Here is a 14,766-nt window from a genome sequence, read left to right as displayed (position 1 = left end):
ATCCTGGGATCATGTGTTCTGTACCCAAAGTTGTCACGCAAGAGTCTGGAGGTCAGACGTCTTGGACTTCTGCCAGGCTGACTCCGACATCTTTTGTTACGGCCGGGTTTCATTGAATTTGATCACATCAAGCTGATCAGAGCTGGCTTTGGAGGGGGATTCACTGCAGTGACTCAGTGTTGTCAAGGTTTTTTCCAGGTCTTACCTGTATCTCTGTTCTATCATATGTAACACAGAGATTTTACGTTGTATTATCACATCTGTAACGTAATGTAATGCTGGAATTCAGATAATTAAAACAGTCTAGTGGTGCACTCATTTAGTCAGTGACATGCCTAAAAAGGTTTGAACGGTTACCTTTTGCTTAATTAAAAAGTTTGGCTGTGACATGACACCGCAGTAAAACAAGGCTTGTAGTATCTATTAATTATATTCTATATATTGTACTTAATGGTGAAAAAACACTTGACAACTTTCTAACATGGACATCACATCTCATTGATATTTGCAAATTATTTGACTGTGTTGTGTCTTGTCAACAATTTGCCATTAAGCCGCTCTTGTGATTGTGCCCATCGATTAGTCTCCCACTGGCAAGTGTGTGCTATGAAAGAAAGCAATTTCTATTGCTTGTGTTCCAAATGGCCTCCGGCTTGATTATGCTGAGGTGGAAGTAATTTCACTATTGATCAGTACAGCTGGTCTCTTGTTGCTCATTAACAGTATGCTGTGTATCAGTGTCCAAGTGAGTGTGTATGGATGGGTGTTTGCGTACATGTGCTGGTATTACTTTTTGCTCTGTGCCTGTCAGTGATAGCATTACTGAACAGCTGTTATTTTATCACTGAGATAATCAGTCACTCCTGGCGTGAGCACTGGGTTACATAAGCCAAAAATCTAAAACATTTATTTAAATGCACAGCAGAAACAAATTTTAAAAGGGTTCTGATATGTACAAAAGTGAGGAATAGGAATAATGATAAAAAAAGATACATTTTAATAAAAAATTAGTAAAATATGTCTTATTAAAACATCAATAACACCATCAGATATGATGTTTAAAGGAGCATTCCAGCAACTTAGCATTTCACCTCCATAAACTTTGGGGACTTGCAAAGGACAGATTGAAAAAAGATTGTCAGAATCAAAGCTGCAGAGATCAAGATACTCTGACTTTTAGTCCCAAGCATGAGGAAGCTCCAAAAACGCTGGATCCAACATTTCCCATAATACAACCAAAAGCATCTTTTTGTTAGATGCAGTAGAAAGCAAGCACTTCATAGCAAAACCATCATTCATAATTCCCACAAACTAGTAATTGTGACTTAAATCAAACATGTATGAGCATGCATGCAAACAGCAGACATCCCATAAACAAAACATATTGGTATGTGACCATGTATGAAAGGTTGAACAGATTCTAAAAGGTTTGCACGGGAGGATATTTGTTACCAAACTGCTCAGTTTAATCCGATAGAGGTAGTTACCAGAGACAGTTTTATCGATTGATTTATTGATTGATTATTTGTGCTGTCCAACCAGGTCACTGGAAAGGAAGCTGCAGAGACCCCTACTGGCTAAGTCCCGCACCCTACCCAGCATCCCCCAGTCCCCTACGGTCTCCAGGGTTCACCACTCTGATCTCATCGGTGGAAGTCCTCCTCGCAGAAAGAACCCATCCACCGCCACCAGCCACCCAAAGGCCTGCACTCTGCCTCCTGCAGGTAAAGACATAATGGATAAAGCTGACTACCAAACAGTATTTTTTCAGTCATCATTGCTCAGGGAATGTGTGTTTACCAAAATGGCAGCAGGCGACAATGTAGAATAGATTGCATCCGTGTGTGAAGCTTTCATCTCCTTTGTTTATTTATTCATTTGTTCACATAATATTTCAGACAATGGCAAAGTCTGGGAAAATTCTCCCTAAATCTCCCAAATGCACTCTAGTACACAATAACAGCATTGCAGCTCAAAACACTCATTTTCGTACTGAAATTGCTGTTTCTGTCTGACCTGTGTTGTGGGAAATTGGGGACCCTTCAGCTTCAGCAGCAGATTGATTCACTAATGATTACTTCATGTCTTCATAAATGTCTTGTAAGTGACCATATAAAACATATGTCTCGCTCTTATCAGCTTTGCAGTTTTTTTCATCTCTTAGTCGATAATGTGTTTACTTCTTAAACTGTCTTTATTATTGAGTCAAAGTGTTGGCTATCAGAGAAGTGTGCCGTGCTGTGGATACAAAAAAAGAAGAGGCCACAAGAGCTTACGCTTTTGATTCCTCTTAGATACGTCAAAAATGTTGTTTCCACTACCTTTCAAATTTCCACAGACGCTGCTATGCTTCTTTGATATTTGCTTCACCTGATGGAGAGCACACAGCAGCTAGCTGTCTCAGCAGGAGCGCGTGCATGACAGATATATCCCCTCTACCTACCTCTCTGTCTCTCACCTTTAAATCAAACGCCATTCCTTTACTTGAGAAAAGAGTCGTGGAGAATCCTGAAGCCTTAGCCTGCTGACAGAGATAGCTTTCATCTTAAGGACGGATGAGATGTTTTTTAAGGATGAAAACATTTATAGGTGGTGAAGATGTTATGTGAAAAGCAACCCCACAGTAGGTCTTTGATTTATACAGATCATACAGAGCTTTTCTATAGAAATCCAAGATTCCCAGACACCCAAAAAATAAGTAAGATTATATTGAATAAAGGATTGAGTTAACACATCCGTTAAACTACTAATGAAAACAAAAACAGAAATTATGAGCAAGACTTTGTTCAGTGTTCATTTGAATGTCTCTTAAGTATATGAAATGCTTGTGCTTGCTTTTATACAGTTGCAGAAATGACTAAGATAAAGTGTTTAATGTTTTCATGCATTCATAATTTCTCCGTGGGTAATTAAACATCAGTCGATTCTGCTTCTAGCTGCTCTCACATTTTTCCAAAGTGCGTCATTTGTAAAGTAATCTTTCCTCCAACCCTCAACACCGCATCCAAGACGTGGACAGACTCTTGTCAGGAAGCCAACAGTCATCAGATCAGAGCTCACAGCTGTAGAGACATTCTTAAACTGTCCTCCTGCACCAATAGAGAGACACAGTCATCAGTAGTCTGTCACTGCTGATTGACGTCGTTTAACTTCATCAGAGATTCCCGCTGCCACCACCGGATGCATTAGAATTGGCACATTTCAAATGATTGGAGGGTAAGGGAAACAGCTGTGTTATCATCCTTATTTGTGATGTTTAAAACATGATAAACTTGCGCAGGAGGCAAGCACACCCTGCACCCTCTACTTCCTGAAACCGCACTCTGTCCTCTGCGTAGCGTTTGAGAGAAAAGAAATTCATAAAGAGAGAAAAGAAACAGCAAACATCAGAGGGAAAAATAACTTGGTCTCACAGGATTCACAGGTAAGAGACAGCAAACGCAGGACTTACCAACTTAGAAACCAACTGGAGGAAGTGCAGAGTTTTCACAATACGATAAAACAAAACAGTTCATTTTAAAACAAAATGGTTTGAACAGATGTCAGATTGACAGGGTTCTAGTCTCACTTATCAATGCATGTACTTTAGCACCTATAGGCAAATATCTCTGCTTTGATTTTGCAGATATATTTATACAGTGTTGTTGGCAGGATAGGTTTAAGGGGAGTAAGATGCTGACATAGCTATAGTCTCTTTTTCTGATCCCTCCTTTTTTTATTGCAGATTTTTTGCTTGATTGCTTTCTCTTTCTGGCTCCAACCTCTCTCTTTTTTTGCTGACTCGTCGTACTACAAATCTCAACCAAAGCTGGATGCGTCCTCTGCTTGACAATACATGTATCTGGGTTCGAAAGGCCCCCAATTCATACTCAAACCTTATTGTGAGGCCACAGCGCTAACTGCTAAGACACCACGCAGCCCTAAATTTTATTTTGACCTTGGAAAAAAACCCATAAAAAAGCACACTTACAAGACAGTTTCCATTCCAACACACCAAGAGCAGGTGAGAGATAAATTATCACAAAGGGCATGCTATTGCCATTTTATTATGTGCCAAACTGTGAGAGCAAATTTGTCTTTCTTTTTCTTTATTTGTTAAAGATTCAATTAATTTTAAGCATGTAATTGGGCTCCCTCCCTGATTACACATGCATTATCGACACAGCTTGCAGCGGTTCAAGCTGATCAACTCAAGTGAAAGAAGGACACATGAAAGAAGAGTGAAAGCACTCCGTCTGCAAGAGACTTTCTCATTCTCTGTCCCTCCCTCTCGCCAACTCTCTCTACATCTCACAATCCTACTGTCTCTCTCCTTTGATCTATGAGAATGTTATTTCCTCAATAAACCCACTTTGGCAGAAGAGCTTCGAGTCAACCCCAGTCCTCACTGCTCTAATCCAATAAATCTTTACTGTCTTGCTTCTAATGATCTTGAACTTAACAGCACTGTCTGGTTTATTCAGCCCAAGTGCTTCCATTTTATGCCCAGACCGATCTGAGTCTAATTGTCTGTCTTTGTCTTTGTCTCTCTGTCTGTCTGTTTTCCTTTTTCCCCTTGCCCTGCTACTGCTGCTGCTGCTCTGTATATCAAATGAGAGAGACGTAACTCTCACGTGGCCCCTTGTTGCTTAGCAACCGCTGTCATCGACCATGATGCTGCTGAGCCTCTCTCTCTCTGTCTACCTCTCTCTCTCTTTCCTGCAACTTTTTTTTTATAAATTCAAGTTCTTTGATAAACCAGCTACACTTCATTCACAGATTTAACCAAAATCCCTCATTACTGACAATCACACATCAGAGCTTGCATCAGGAGTTGCTCCCCCGTCATTTTGTTGCAGTGTTATTAGCGTGGAAGCCAGATGTGTTTTGGCTGCTGCTCAGACAGAGGAACTGTTACTGTAATATTACACACTCTGATGATCATTCGTAAGCACACTCCAAAGCAGTCGCTGCCAACAGAATTTCATTAAGACCGTCATTACAAAGCAACTCTGAGGTTTAATATACATTTGTCTTGAACTAAACATGTTAGACAAAACACTGGACAGATGTTTCAGAAACTGAGAAGGTAAGCTTATGAAATGTTTTGGCGGCTTTACACCTTTTTGACACTTTTTCTTTAGTCGTTACTGTTGTTAATCGGTGTCTGGTATAAGGCTCGAATTGATTTACACATTTAATTCAAATTTAATTGAATTGATTTATCTTTTAATTTTGTAATAGCTGTAATATTTTTAGCCGTACCTTTTAGCTAGACTTTGGTCCAGATTGAAATCTCTCAACAAGTTTTGAACGGATTGCCATGAAAGTTTGTTCAGACATTCGCAGTAGCCAGAGGAGGAACCCTACCGACTTTGGTGATCCCCTGACTTTTCCTCTATCACCACCATGATGTTGAGATTTTGTATTTTTAGTGAAATACTGTATCTCAAGGATTATCAGATGGATTGCCATGAAGTTTGGTACAGATATCCATTGTGGCCAGACTGTGTAAAACTTTGGTGATCCCCTGACTTCTCCTCTAGCGACACCCTGAGGTTGACATTTCTGGTTGTGATCGAATGTCTCGACTGTTATTAGATGGATCGCCGTTCAATTTAGTATAGACATTCTTGTCCCCCTCAAGATTTATTGTAATTACTTTGGTGACCTTTATATTTCCAGCGGCTCTTTAGATCAAAATTCTTATTTGACATTCCCATCAGCTTCAGCTGTACTGTGTTTAGTACCAATTAGCCAATAGAAGTATGTTAACGCGCTAAACAATGATGGTGAATGTGGTGAACATTGCCTGCTAATACACAAAATGGGATCTTTTTATCTATAACTCAAACCCTTTAGCTATTTGATTCCATGCTTCATAATTACATCTTCAAAAAAGTGATTTTGAAGTGATTGATTGAGCCTTTAAATCTCTTTTCCTTACTGTGAATAATTTGATATTGTCCTTCACCTTGACAGACAGATTTGCAATAGCTTACCCAGCATGCATCAGGTCCTATAAGTAACTGAAAGACCAGTGAGTGCTTTATGAGTGCTGTTAGTCAGGCGTTGGACACTGACAGGATGCCTGACGAACATCAAATATAAAGCAATGGAAGTCGGATGTGATTAGCGCGGCTGAGCTACGTCCTGACAGCACACATCCATTTGTGTTGTGTGACTGTGAGAGCTCAGCCATCACGTCATAGCTGGAGGAAAACGCCACCGTTGCTGCAAATTTGTTCCTTCCTCTTCGTTTTATATGAGCCATAATTTCACTCCAGTGTTATGGAATCATAATGAAGTTGTTAAGGAATCAGGCTGAGAATAATGTTGGGTTGTAAAATATTTTACATTAAAAAAGAAGCTTAATAACATAAGGGGAATACTTTATAGAAGCAATCAGTGGATGACAGCCTGCAATTTGTGGGGTGAAGTTGTAATTATTGCTTAGTATAAACAAATATTCATCTGTCCAATCTGTCTTGTTCTCATGTCTTACTTTATTTTTACAACCTTTCCTTTTCCTCCTCTACATTTTTTATCTGTCTTCCTCCCTTGTTTCCTTCCTGACTGCACCCTAATCTTGTCATTTGTCCTTTTTTTTCCCTTCTAGGGGAGCTGTGGCGTTTGGAAGATGACATGGAGGGTGAAGATGAGCCTGAGCATGGCGGGTGCACTGAGGTACGCCCTCGCTCCCAGTCACCCTTTTCCCATTTTCGGGCACGAGCTGCCTACCTGCGCAAGAGCGTCTCAGCTGATGACCACCTGGACATGGGCTTGGACTACAGCCCAGGGACTGCAGTTGAGGGCAAGCCAACCCGTGGCAAGGGCAAGCTGAAGAGGAAATTTGTAAGTTGAATGATTTCCAATTTTTCACTGAGATAGAGTCGTCTTTTGCACAGATTTGCAGGTTTTATTTTCTTCATATTTTTTCACACATTTCACTCAGGTCTAAAGAATGAATTCATTCTGACACATGCTTGCACATTCACCCGTGCAGGCACAAGCACATAAACACACATAAGGACAAAATAGTGCAGGGCCACCTTTTGGCTTTGGCTTAGACAGAAGTGTTTGGGGGATCTTTATTTTTCACCTCTTACCTCCTTACCTTTATCTTGAAATTTATTTTAACAGCTTATTTCTGCTGTGCAGCTCAGCACCTATTATCTGATTTTATGTCACCTCACCATATAAATCCAACCTCCCATCCTGAGGGAGTATCCTTAAACGGAGAGTTCAGATTTTTTTTTTTCATCAGAAATTACTATAATTGCAGCAAAGTGGACTATTAACATTTTGGTCCGTAACACAGCATTCAAGAAATGTTTATCCATCAACAGCAGAGTACAGTTTCTTGCAGTGTAATTTGTAAAGCTGTCACACTTTTATGCTAGATAGAGAAAGCACCAACGCTTTTTGCTACATTAAGTTGATAACATTAATGACACTAAAATAAATATTTACACAGGACTTTTATCATTCTAACTATAAAGTTTGAACAATGAAAATACTCTCAATAGTGCTATGAGCTTTCCAACTAAAAGCTGCTGGCTAGTTTCCAGCTTCTAAATCTGTCGGGCCCTGACCTCGTTCTCCGTATTTTATTGAATTGGGAAAGTATAATTGCCTTACTTGTGGCTGTTTATTTAGATTGAAATCTATTTTTTAATTTGAATTTGTTTGTATATTTAGCTCAATTTCAGTAGGCCTAGTGTGTGTTTTATTGGATCTGTGGTGGGCAGTGAAGGGCAGTATGCTTTGAGAATATGCATTAAAGATTGAAGACCTCTATATTGTCCATTAGTCATTGGATCAGGTAACTGGAGACCTCATTACCAGCCCGAGCTTTGTAATTGATTCTCCGGTGTCACAGGTGCAACAGGACACCAGCATAGGTAGGGGATAGTTTGGTGTAAGAACTTCAGGTGTGTATACATCAATGCGTGATAGAAGCAGACAGTTATGCTGCTGGATGGAAGGAAGATACAGACTACTTTTTGAGATCTAATCTTCAGACACTTGTAGTTAAAACAGCTGTCTGGACCTCAAACAGATAGCTCGAAAAGGACTTTTTTATCACGTAGCCCTTGACACATCTCCTGGGCTCACGAACTAGCTGGTTGGAGCACTTTGTAGGTACGACTGATCTGAGGAAAGAAGGAAAGAAACACATGAGACAAACTTTTATCGCACTTCGCAGTTCCAACATCTTGACTTGATTCAACTGCATCTCTCGGTGAAATGGGGACAGCACTGGATCTGATGACCTGCCGCTCATGTTTCGGGGTGAGAACTCACAGGATCTTGTCTCGTAATAGCAAACAGAGTCAGGCGGTATTTGAAATGTCTTAGTATTGCATCATACTTGGTCTTTGAGGTCGGAATACAGCGTTACATCTATCACTTTTACACTTACGCAATACAATACATTCGGTGGTTGCTTTCTTATAATATGCCTTTTTTATGCAGCTCTACAGGGGCTGCAGTTCTGCCAGCCAGATGAAAAACAGACAGAAATATATATATATTAGCAGACCATCACAGAGACATGTTATGTAAGGCACCTTAACAACACCCCGCATGTATTTCTTTCAATTTATGAAAGAAGAGACAAGTGTTCTTTTTGAGGATGTTTTTAATGTTTGGAGAAAAAAATCATTTATGCTTTCTATCTGTCTCTCTCTCTGTCTGTCCTTCTCAGTCAGTCTCTTTCCCTTTTCTTTTGCAAAGCCAGGCAGGAGACAGTATTGTGAGTGTTTGTTATGAATGCAAGCAGCTCATTGTTGCTCATTTCTTATGCGCTTTTTGGAGCACCACTTGCTTCAGGAAAATTACAGTGACAAAAACAATGCAGCTCAGCCAGGTGGCTCACACTAACAGCAGTTGTGATGCAACGTTAAAACATCGAGGCGTTTTAGTCTGGACAGATGCAGAGCTGAGAGTAACACACAGAAACAACGCCTTGAATATCAGGACGATGATGCAGAAGGACATAGTGAGTTATACTGAATAATTGTGTGGTGGTGTGTGGTAAATAAATCTACAGTATGTGTATTACAAAGACACAAAGGGAGGTGGATTAGTCAATTAATTATACAATAAATAATCCCCCCCCCCCCCCAAGATATTTAGACCAGGTGACAAGTACACTGTATTTATAGTGTAATGGTAAAAAAAAAAGGCAGAAAGAGAGATAAAGTGTGTATGTGATTATGTGTGTAGTATAACAAATGGAGGAAAAGGGGATTGGGTGGGAGTGAGAGGATTTGAGAGAGAATGTAACCCCATGTTGTAAAGCTGCCAAACTGTGCATTACTGTGAAAGTTAATTATCTACCGTAACCGTATCATCTCGTCTCCGGCAACTTTTTCCTCTTAACCATCACACACCGAGTGCTGCATATCTTCTGGTGTTCAAGGTCACGCTTCCCCAGTCCCAGCAGTACACAGCACATGGTACAATAAATTCCTTTTATTATTTTTTATTTCTTTCTAATCTAAAATAAATAGCAAACATCCCCAATACAACTCCCACCAGAAGCAGCTTGTGACTTAACAAGAGCTTTATTAACCTGACTGACTGACTATGTTTACCCTCTTCATCTTGCTAGTGCTTGACTATACTGTGTTCCAGTGAAATGCAGCAGCTCTCACTTCATCTGTCTATACTTGAATTATAATACCTTTAACAATGCCTTCCTAAACATTCTTTAAAACATGAGAAGCATTTCTAGTACATGCAGTATGTGTATGGATATACTATATGTGTCTGTCACATGGCACACTCTGTAGCATCAGGCATATCTAGCCAGTACTGCTGTGACATTGAATACAACGCTGCCTGCCAAACAGCCTGAATTTGTCGCCTGATAACGTCACCAATCTCAACTCATTCCTCACACTGCTCCACAGTACTGGGTTGACATCTGGGGACTGATCGGAAGTCACCTTCATGGTCCTGGAACCATCTTGAGATGATGACAAATTATATCTGAAGGAAGAATCCATTTTAAAAAGCAATGAAAAAAAAAAAAAGGTCTTTACTGTACGGAGTGACGTCAGCGATTGTCGTCACAAACCTCAGGGAGCCTTTTCTGGGGCGATGACACCAATATGGACAATCAAAATACACTCAAAGTTCATTGTTTTCAACAGCCATAATTTAATATCATAACCTATTGAAGCTTAATTGTATTGGGTTGCAAGTGTGAGTAACTAAGGGAAAATTTGTTTACCTTTGTATGTACTCTATGTATGCTTATGTATGTGAGAATGTGTGTGAATGCGCAAAGCATAACAGCAGCAAACTAAAGGGTTGAGTAACCCACATAATCAAAGTACAGACCGTATCATTTCTGTTGATTGAATGGCTGTAACTACATAATGCTTTGTTCATGCTTATTTGCAGCACTTTAGTCTGACACGCTCTCTGTTTGCAAGATGACTCACAGAGTTTGCCCATTAAGTGGAACAAGGGGAGTCCATTTTCCTGCATTTTTTTCACAAACCAGGGAATGCAAATGGATATTTTTCACAATTTCCTGATTCACTGGCGGCCGACAACAGCCGGCGGGAAAACACCGCAAGACAACTATTCAAACAGATCATAGACATACATACTCACACACATGCAGGCCAGTCTAACAGGAAACTCAGTGGTACCCAGTTTGTCCAATGAGGTGAATGATATTCAGCATGTTGCTTTGGTCAAAAGGCTCTGGGTTGTCTGGATTGGTTTAAGAGATACGTCACTGTTCCCTGTGGTTAAGCTCCATCTCTGTTTGAAACCATTAATGAGAACAGGAAACAGGCACAGTGTGTGCTCACACACAGTCATTCATAAATACACATGAAAGATAGCCAGAGAACATCTTGCGTAAATACAGATATCAGATACTGAAATGGCACTGGCAAGGTTTTAATTGGGGCCTTAGAAGTATTACAGTACTGTCAGTTCTGAGGTCTATCTTGCCACCTCATCTGTTTGTAAATCAGAACATTTGCCTCTAAAACAGAAAATCATTCTTCTGAGATTGGGAATGTGGGATTCTGTATTCAAAGATTTCCATCAGCAGCACTAAGGCTCTTGCAAAGCACTTGCTTTAGTTGCTTTAGAAGGCTGGAATCTAACCAATCTCACCATCTGTTCGCGACATACTTAAAGTGAATCTTAAATCAATAATAAGTCTTTTTGTGTCCTGTGAACACTGATGTGAGACAGTGAGACACATCTTTGGAGTTTGAAATGGGCTCTGTGCTTGATGCCGTACTCAGCCAGTTAAGTTGTTTATTTCCCATCTGTTTGAGTTCTGCGCGACAGACTAAAGCTCCTTTTGGATGCAATGTGTTGTTGCAATGAATCACGGGGCTTTCCATTTCTTTTCATTGGCTAAGTCACCATTTAATACATCCTCAGTTGGCATGTAAACCTGTTGTCAAAGCAGGTTTGGATGATTTTCTTTTGCTTAAACTCAAAGAACTGCAATAAGAATACCCAGAAAGAAGGAGTCATACAAATTGGGTGTTATTGTGGGTTTCAGTGCTGTAAGGTAGCTAACCTGGGGTGAATGAAAAGAATAAAGTAAATTATACAGCATATAATTTAGAGAAAGTTAAAACTGTGTGATTTTTATCCACTTGGCCATACTAGCAACCAGTTGAGATTATTTGAATCAATATTAATATCAAATTTATAACATAATTGAACTTTAAGAGGAGTTTGTTTGTGTTTGAACAAAAAAGGGAATTGCTTATTCTCAATTAAGTATTGCCAGAAAATATATGCCACCTTTTAGGTGCTGAAGTATTTTTTTCTAAATAAAGCCACTTGAAAATGTTTTTTATGATGATAATTATGATGATTTTAAATGTTTTCTTCAATATTTGCATGTCTGTATGCATTCAATTTATTGTAATTGTATACTTGTACCACTAACAGTAATGACAACATGGATGTTTAGCTCTAATATTCCTGTAATGTGTATTTGTGTTGGCGCTGTGATGCTGTTGGATAACAGCAGGGTGGCTCAGTGTGCATGGCCACTTAATTCTCTGATTACAGTCATTTAAAAGGTGAAGTGGTTGTTGGTAGTGACACACCAGCATAATACCAGCTGAGGGGTGTTGCATGCACGCCCTGGACGGGGGGTCCTGTCGAGCACTATCATGAAAATGTCATTTCATTACAGTACACACCTCTCACACACCAGTGAGTACACACTTGGAGACATCTACTGAAAGGCCAGGGATGACAGATGTTGAACGGCGTACTGGCAGCAGTTTGAGGACTACACTATTCCCCCAAGCTGCCGAACTTCCAGTGGCCTCAATTGAAACAGGATACAAGGGTGCAGCCTCAAGGCCTTTGCGGCATTAGCACAGTAATTACTGGGGTAATTAGTCTTATGATGAGGCCCACGTGGAGTCAGGGAAAGGCACGGTGATGGGAACTCCTCCAAGCTGTTTTCTTTTCCTATGATTTCATACTTGCTGTCTTTATTTATGTTTCTCTCCCTTTCTTGTCATTCTACTTTTTCTGTCTGCCCCATTCTGTCACTGTCTGGATCTTTCTCTTTCCTTATAAGGATAACGGGAAGTGGGACAACGAAATGTTTGGTTGAAGATTCCTGAGGTCACTTGGCTAATGACTCCCAATTAGCTTGATTAGCTGCATACTATATGTGCCAATGTACCTCAGGAGAGTTTCACCAGACAAAGTATGGCTGCTTTCCTGCTGACTTGCCACAGTGGTGATTTGATCACCAGCTAAATCCAATATTCCCTCTTTAGAGAGATTTCATTTGTAATATCGGTATGTTGACGAATACTACATAACCACCATCCACTGATGTGGAATTTATTAAACAAATGTAGACTCAGCTGTCCAAGATGAACAGATGAGCTATGCTTTACTGTGGATTTTCTCATTTACATCTACTTACCCACTGCAGCTAAGAATTTGTTGAACACACAAATAAGCTTAACCAAAATCCCTAAATTGTCAATTTGAAAAAAAAAAAAAAAAAAAAACCCAACCAGCTGTAAGGACTGCAAGGAGGATTGAACAATGTGCTCTGTCAATAGTGATAGCAAAGTGTCTAGTGCACAAGACAGAACAGGCAGTTACTTCCTTTCCATCACATCTGTCACACTGGCACTTTTCTATCTGAACACATCGTCTTTTAAAGCAACCTTTGGATGCTCTGTCTGTTGTATATTAACTGTCACATTGAGCACATCCTGGCAGGTTTTTTATGTTTCAATTTACTTTTTGGAACACCAACTGTCTTTTAGTGTATCTTGTACCACAGCGCACAATGGATTTAAATCTTCATGCTGTAATACCAGGAGTCTTCATTGAGTAACCTAGCTTTTGTTGATAATGAAACGTTCATTTCAGTGCAGCTCACATAGCTTGCTGAAGTGTGCTGCATGCAGATCCATCTCTCATTTTTCTTGTTATTTACTGCCAAACTCCTAGATTTTATTCATCACATGTATACTCTATGCTTTATCTCTGCCAACTGTGTTAATGTTGATTCTGGCCACATGGTGGCAGCATAATGCCACATAATAGAACTCCTGCCTTACAATCCTTCACCTCGCTGGGTTATGTGTGTGTGTGCGTGTGTGTGTGTGTGTGTGTTAGTGTGTGTGAGTGTGTGCGCGTGTGTGGCTGAACTGTTACCTGGGTGGTGCTTGAGGTTTCTCCCCGGTGACTCATTCATCCTGAGATGACTAACACACAGACACCACAGTGGACAGTCATAACTGCCATCGGAGCCAAGGTTTGGCCGCGGACGGCCTACTGACATTCATTATCTATGGAGACTTTTATTGGAATGCACAGCAGCAGGCGAAAAACAGGAGAGAGAAGCCAGACCCTTGGCTACTTTGTGAAAATAAAACAGTGGTGTTTTTGTTTGCTCAGCATTCCTCTGCCGAACACCGGTTTGACAATCAGGGCCGTGAATTGGTGGCTCAGCAGGCCAAGACCCCAAAAGTACTGAAGTCATAGCTTTGAGTCTGGTTCATAAGCTTTTCTGTTTGGCAACCTCTTCTATAGATGTAAAATGGGTGAATAAGGCTATAAATGTAATAATAATGTGAATTAACAAACAAAAATAACCACACTAAAAAAGGATTTGGTGGAGTGTCTCTTGATGTAAACGGATTTCAACACATAATTGTTCATTAACTGCATCAGTGGCTGAAGTTGAATTAGCACACCGGAGGCAGTGGTGAAAGTTAGTTGTAATTCAGAATCAAACTCTTAATTGCCTGGCTTGGAAAAGGCGCATTTGGTTTCGGTTTGCTTTTTTGTACACACAAATCGTACATAATTCATCACAATTTTCAGCCATCCTCTCCCTCTCTTTGTGCTGTTTTTTCCACCTATCCCTTCCTCCGTATTTCTCTCTGTAACTCTGGTTTAGTGGATGTGAGTTTGGCCAAAGAGGAGAACCGCAATCTGGTTATTCTACGTAAAAAACAGGGAGAAAAATACCTCTGGTTTTGAATGTGCTTGTTCAGTTAGACCTCTCTTTGACACACGTGCACGCACACACGCTCACCCACAACAGACCGAGAATGGCATGGGAATGTTTTCTGCAGCCACTTTGGTTGCCGATGGTAACCAGTGAGATGGTGTTCATTAACTATGTAGATCTGTAAGCATAGTTCATTAACTATGTAGACTCTCTCCATCACCATCTCTCTCTTCCCCCTCCCCTTGCCCTCTCTTCCCCTCTTCTTTCTCCACTCTTGCGTCTTTCTCTGC

The 14,766-nt window shown here is 40.3% G+C and overlaps 1 protein-coding gene across 3 annotated transcripts in view; it reads left to right on the top strand.

The window, feature by feature from the left end:
* LOC122970856 (ankyrin repeat and fibronectin type-III domain-containing protein 1) overlaps positions 1-14,766 on the top strand; it is a 144,604-nt gene that overhangs the window by 29,946 nt on the left and 99,892 nt on the right. For all 3 annotated transcript variants that reach the window (XM_044337180.1, XM_044337181.1, XM_044337179.1), the window contains 2 exons: positions 1,543-1,724; positions 6,599-6,834. In XM_044337180.1, coding sequence (XP_044193115.1) covers positions 1,543-1,724; positions 6,599-6,834 — 418 coding nt within the window. The remainder of the gene's footprint in view (positions 1-1,542; positions 1,725-6,598; positions 6,835-14,766) is intronic.

Source organism: Thunnus albacares, chromosome 20, assembly GCF_914725855.1.
Source record: "Thunnus albacares chromosome 20, fThuAlb1.1, whole genome shotgun sequence".
Taxonomy (NCBI): domain Eukaryota; kingdom Metazoa; phylum Chordata; class Actinopteri; order Scombriformes; family Scombridae; genus Thunnus; species Thunnus albacares.
Note: the sequence above shows the minus strand (reverse complement) of the source record. Positions and strands in the feature narration are given on the sequence as shown.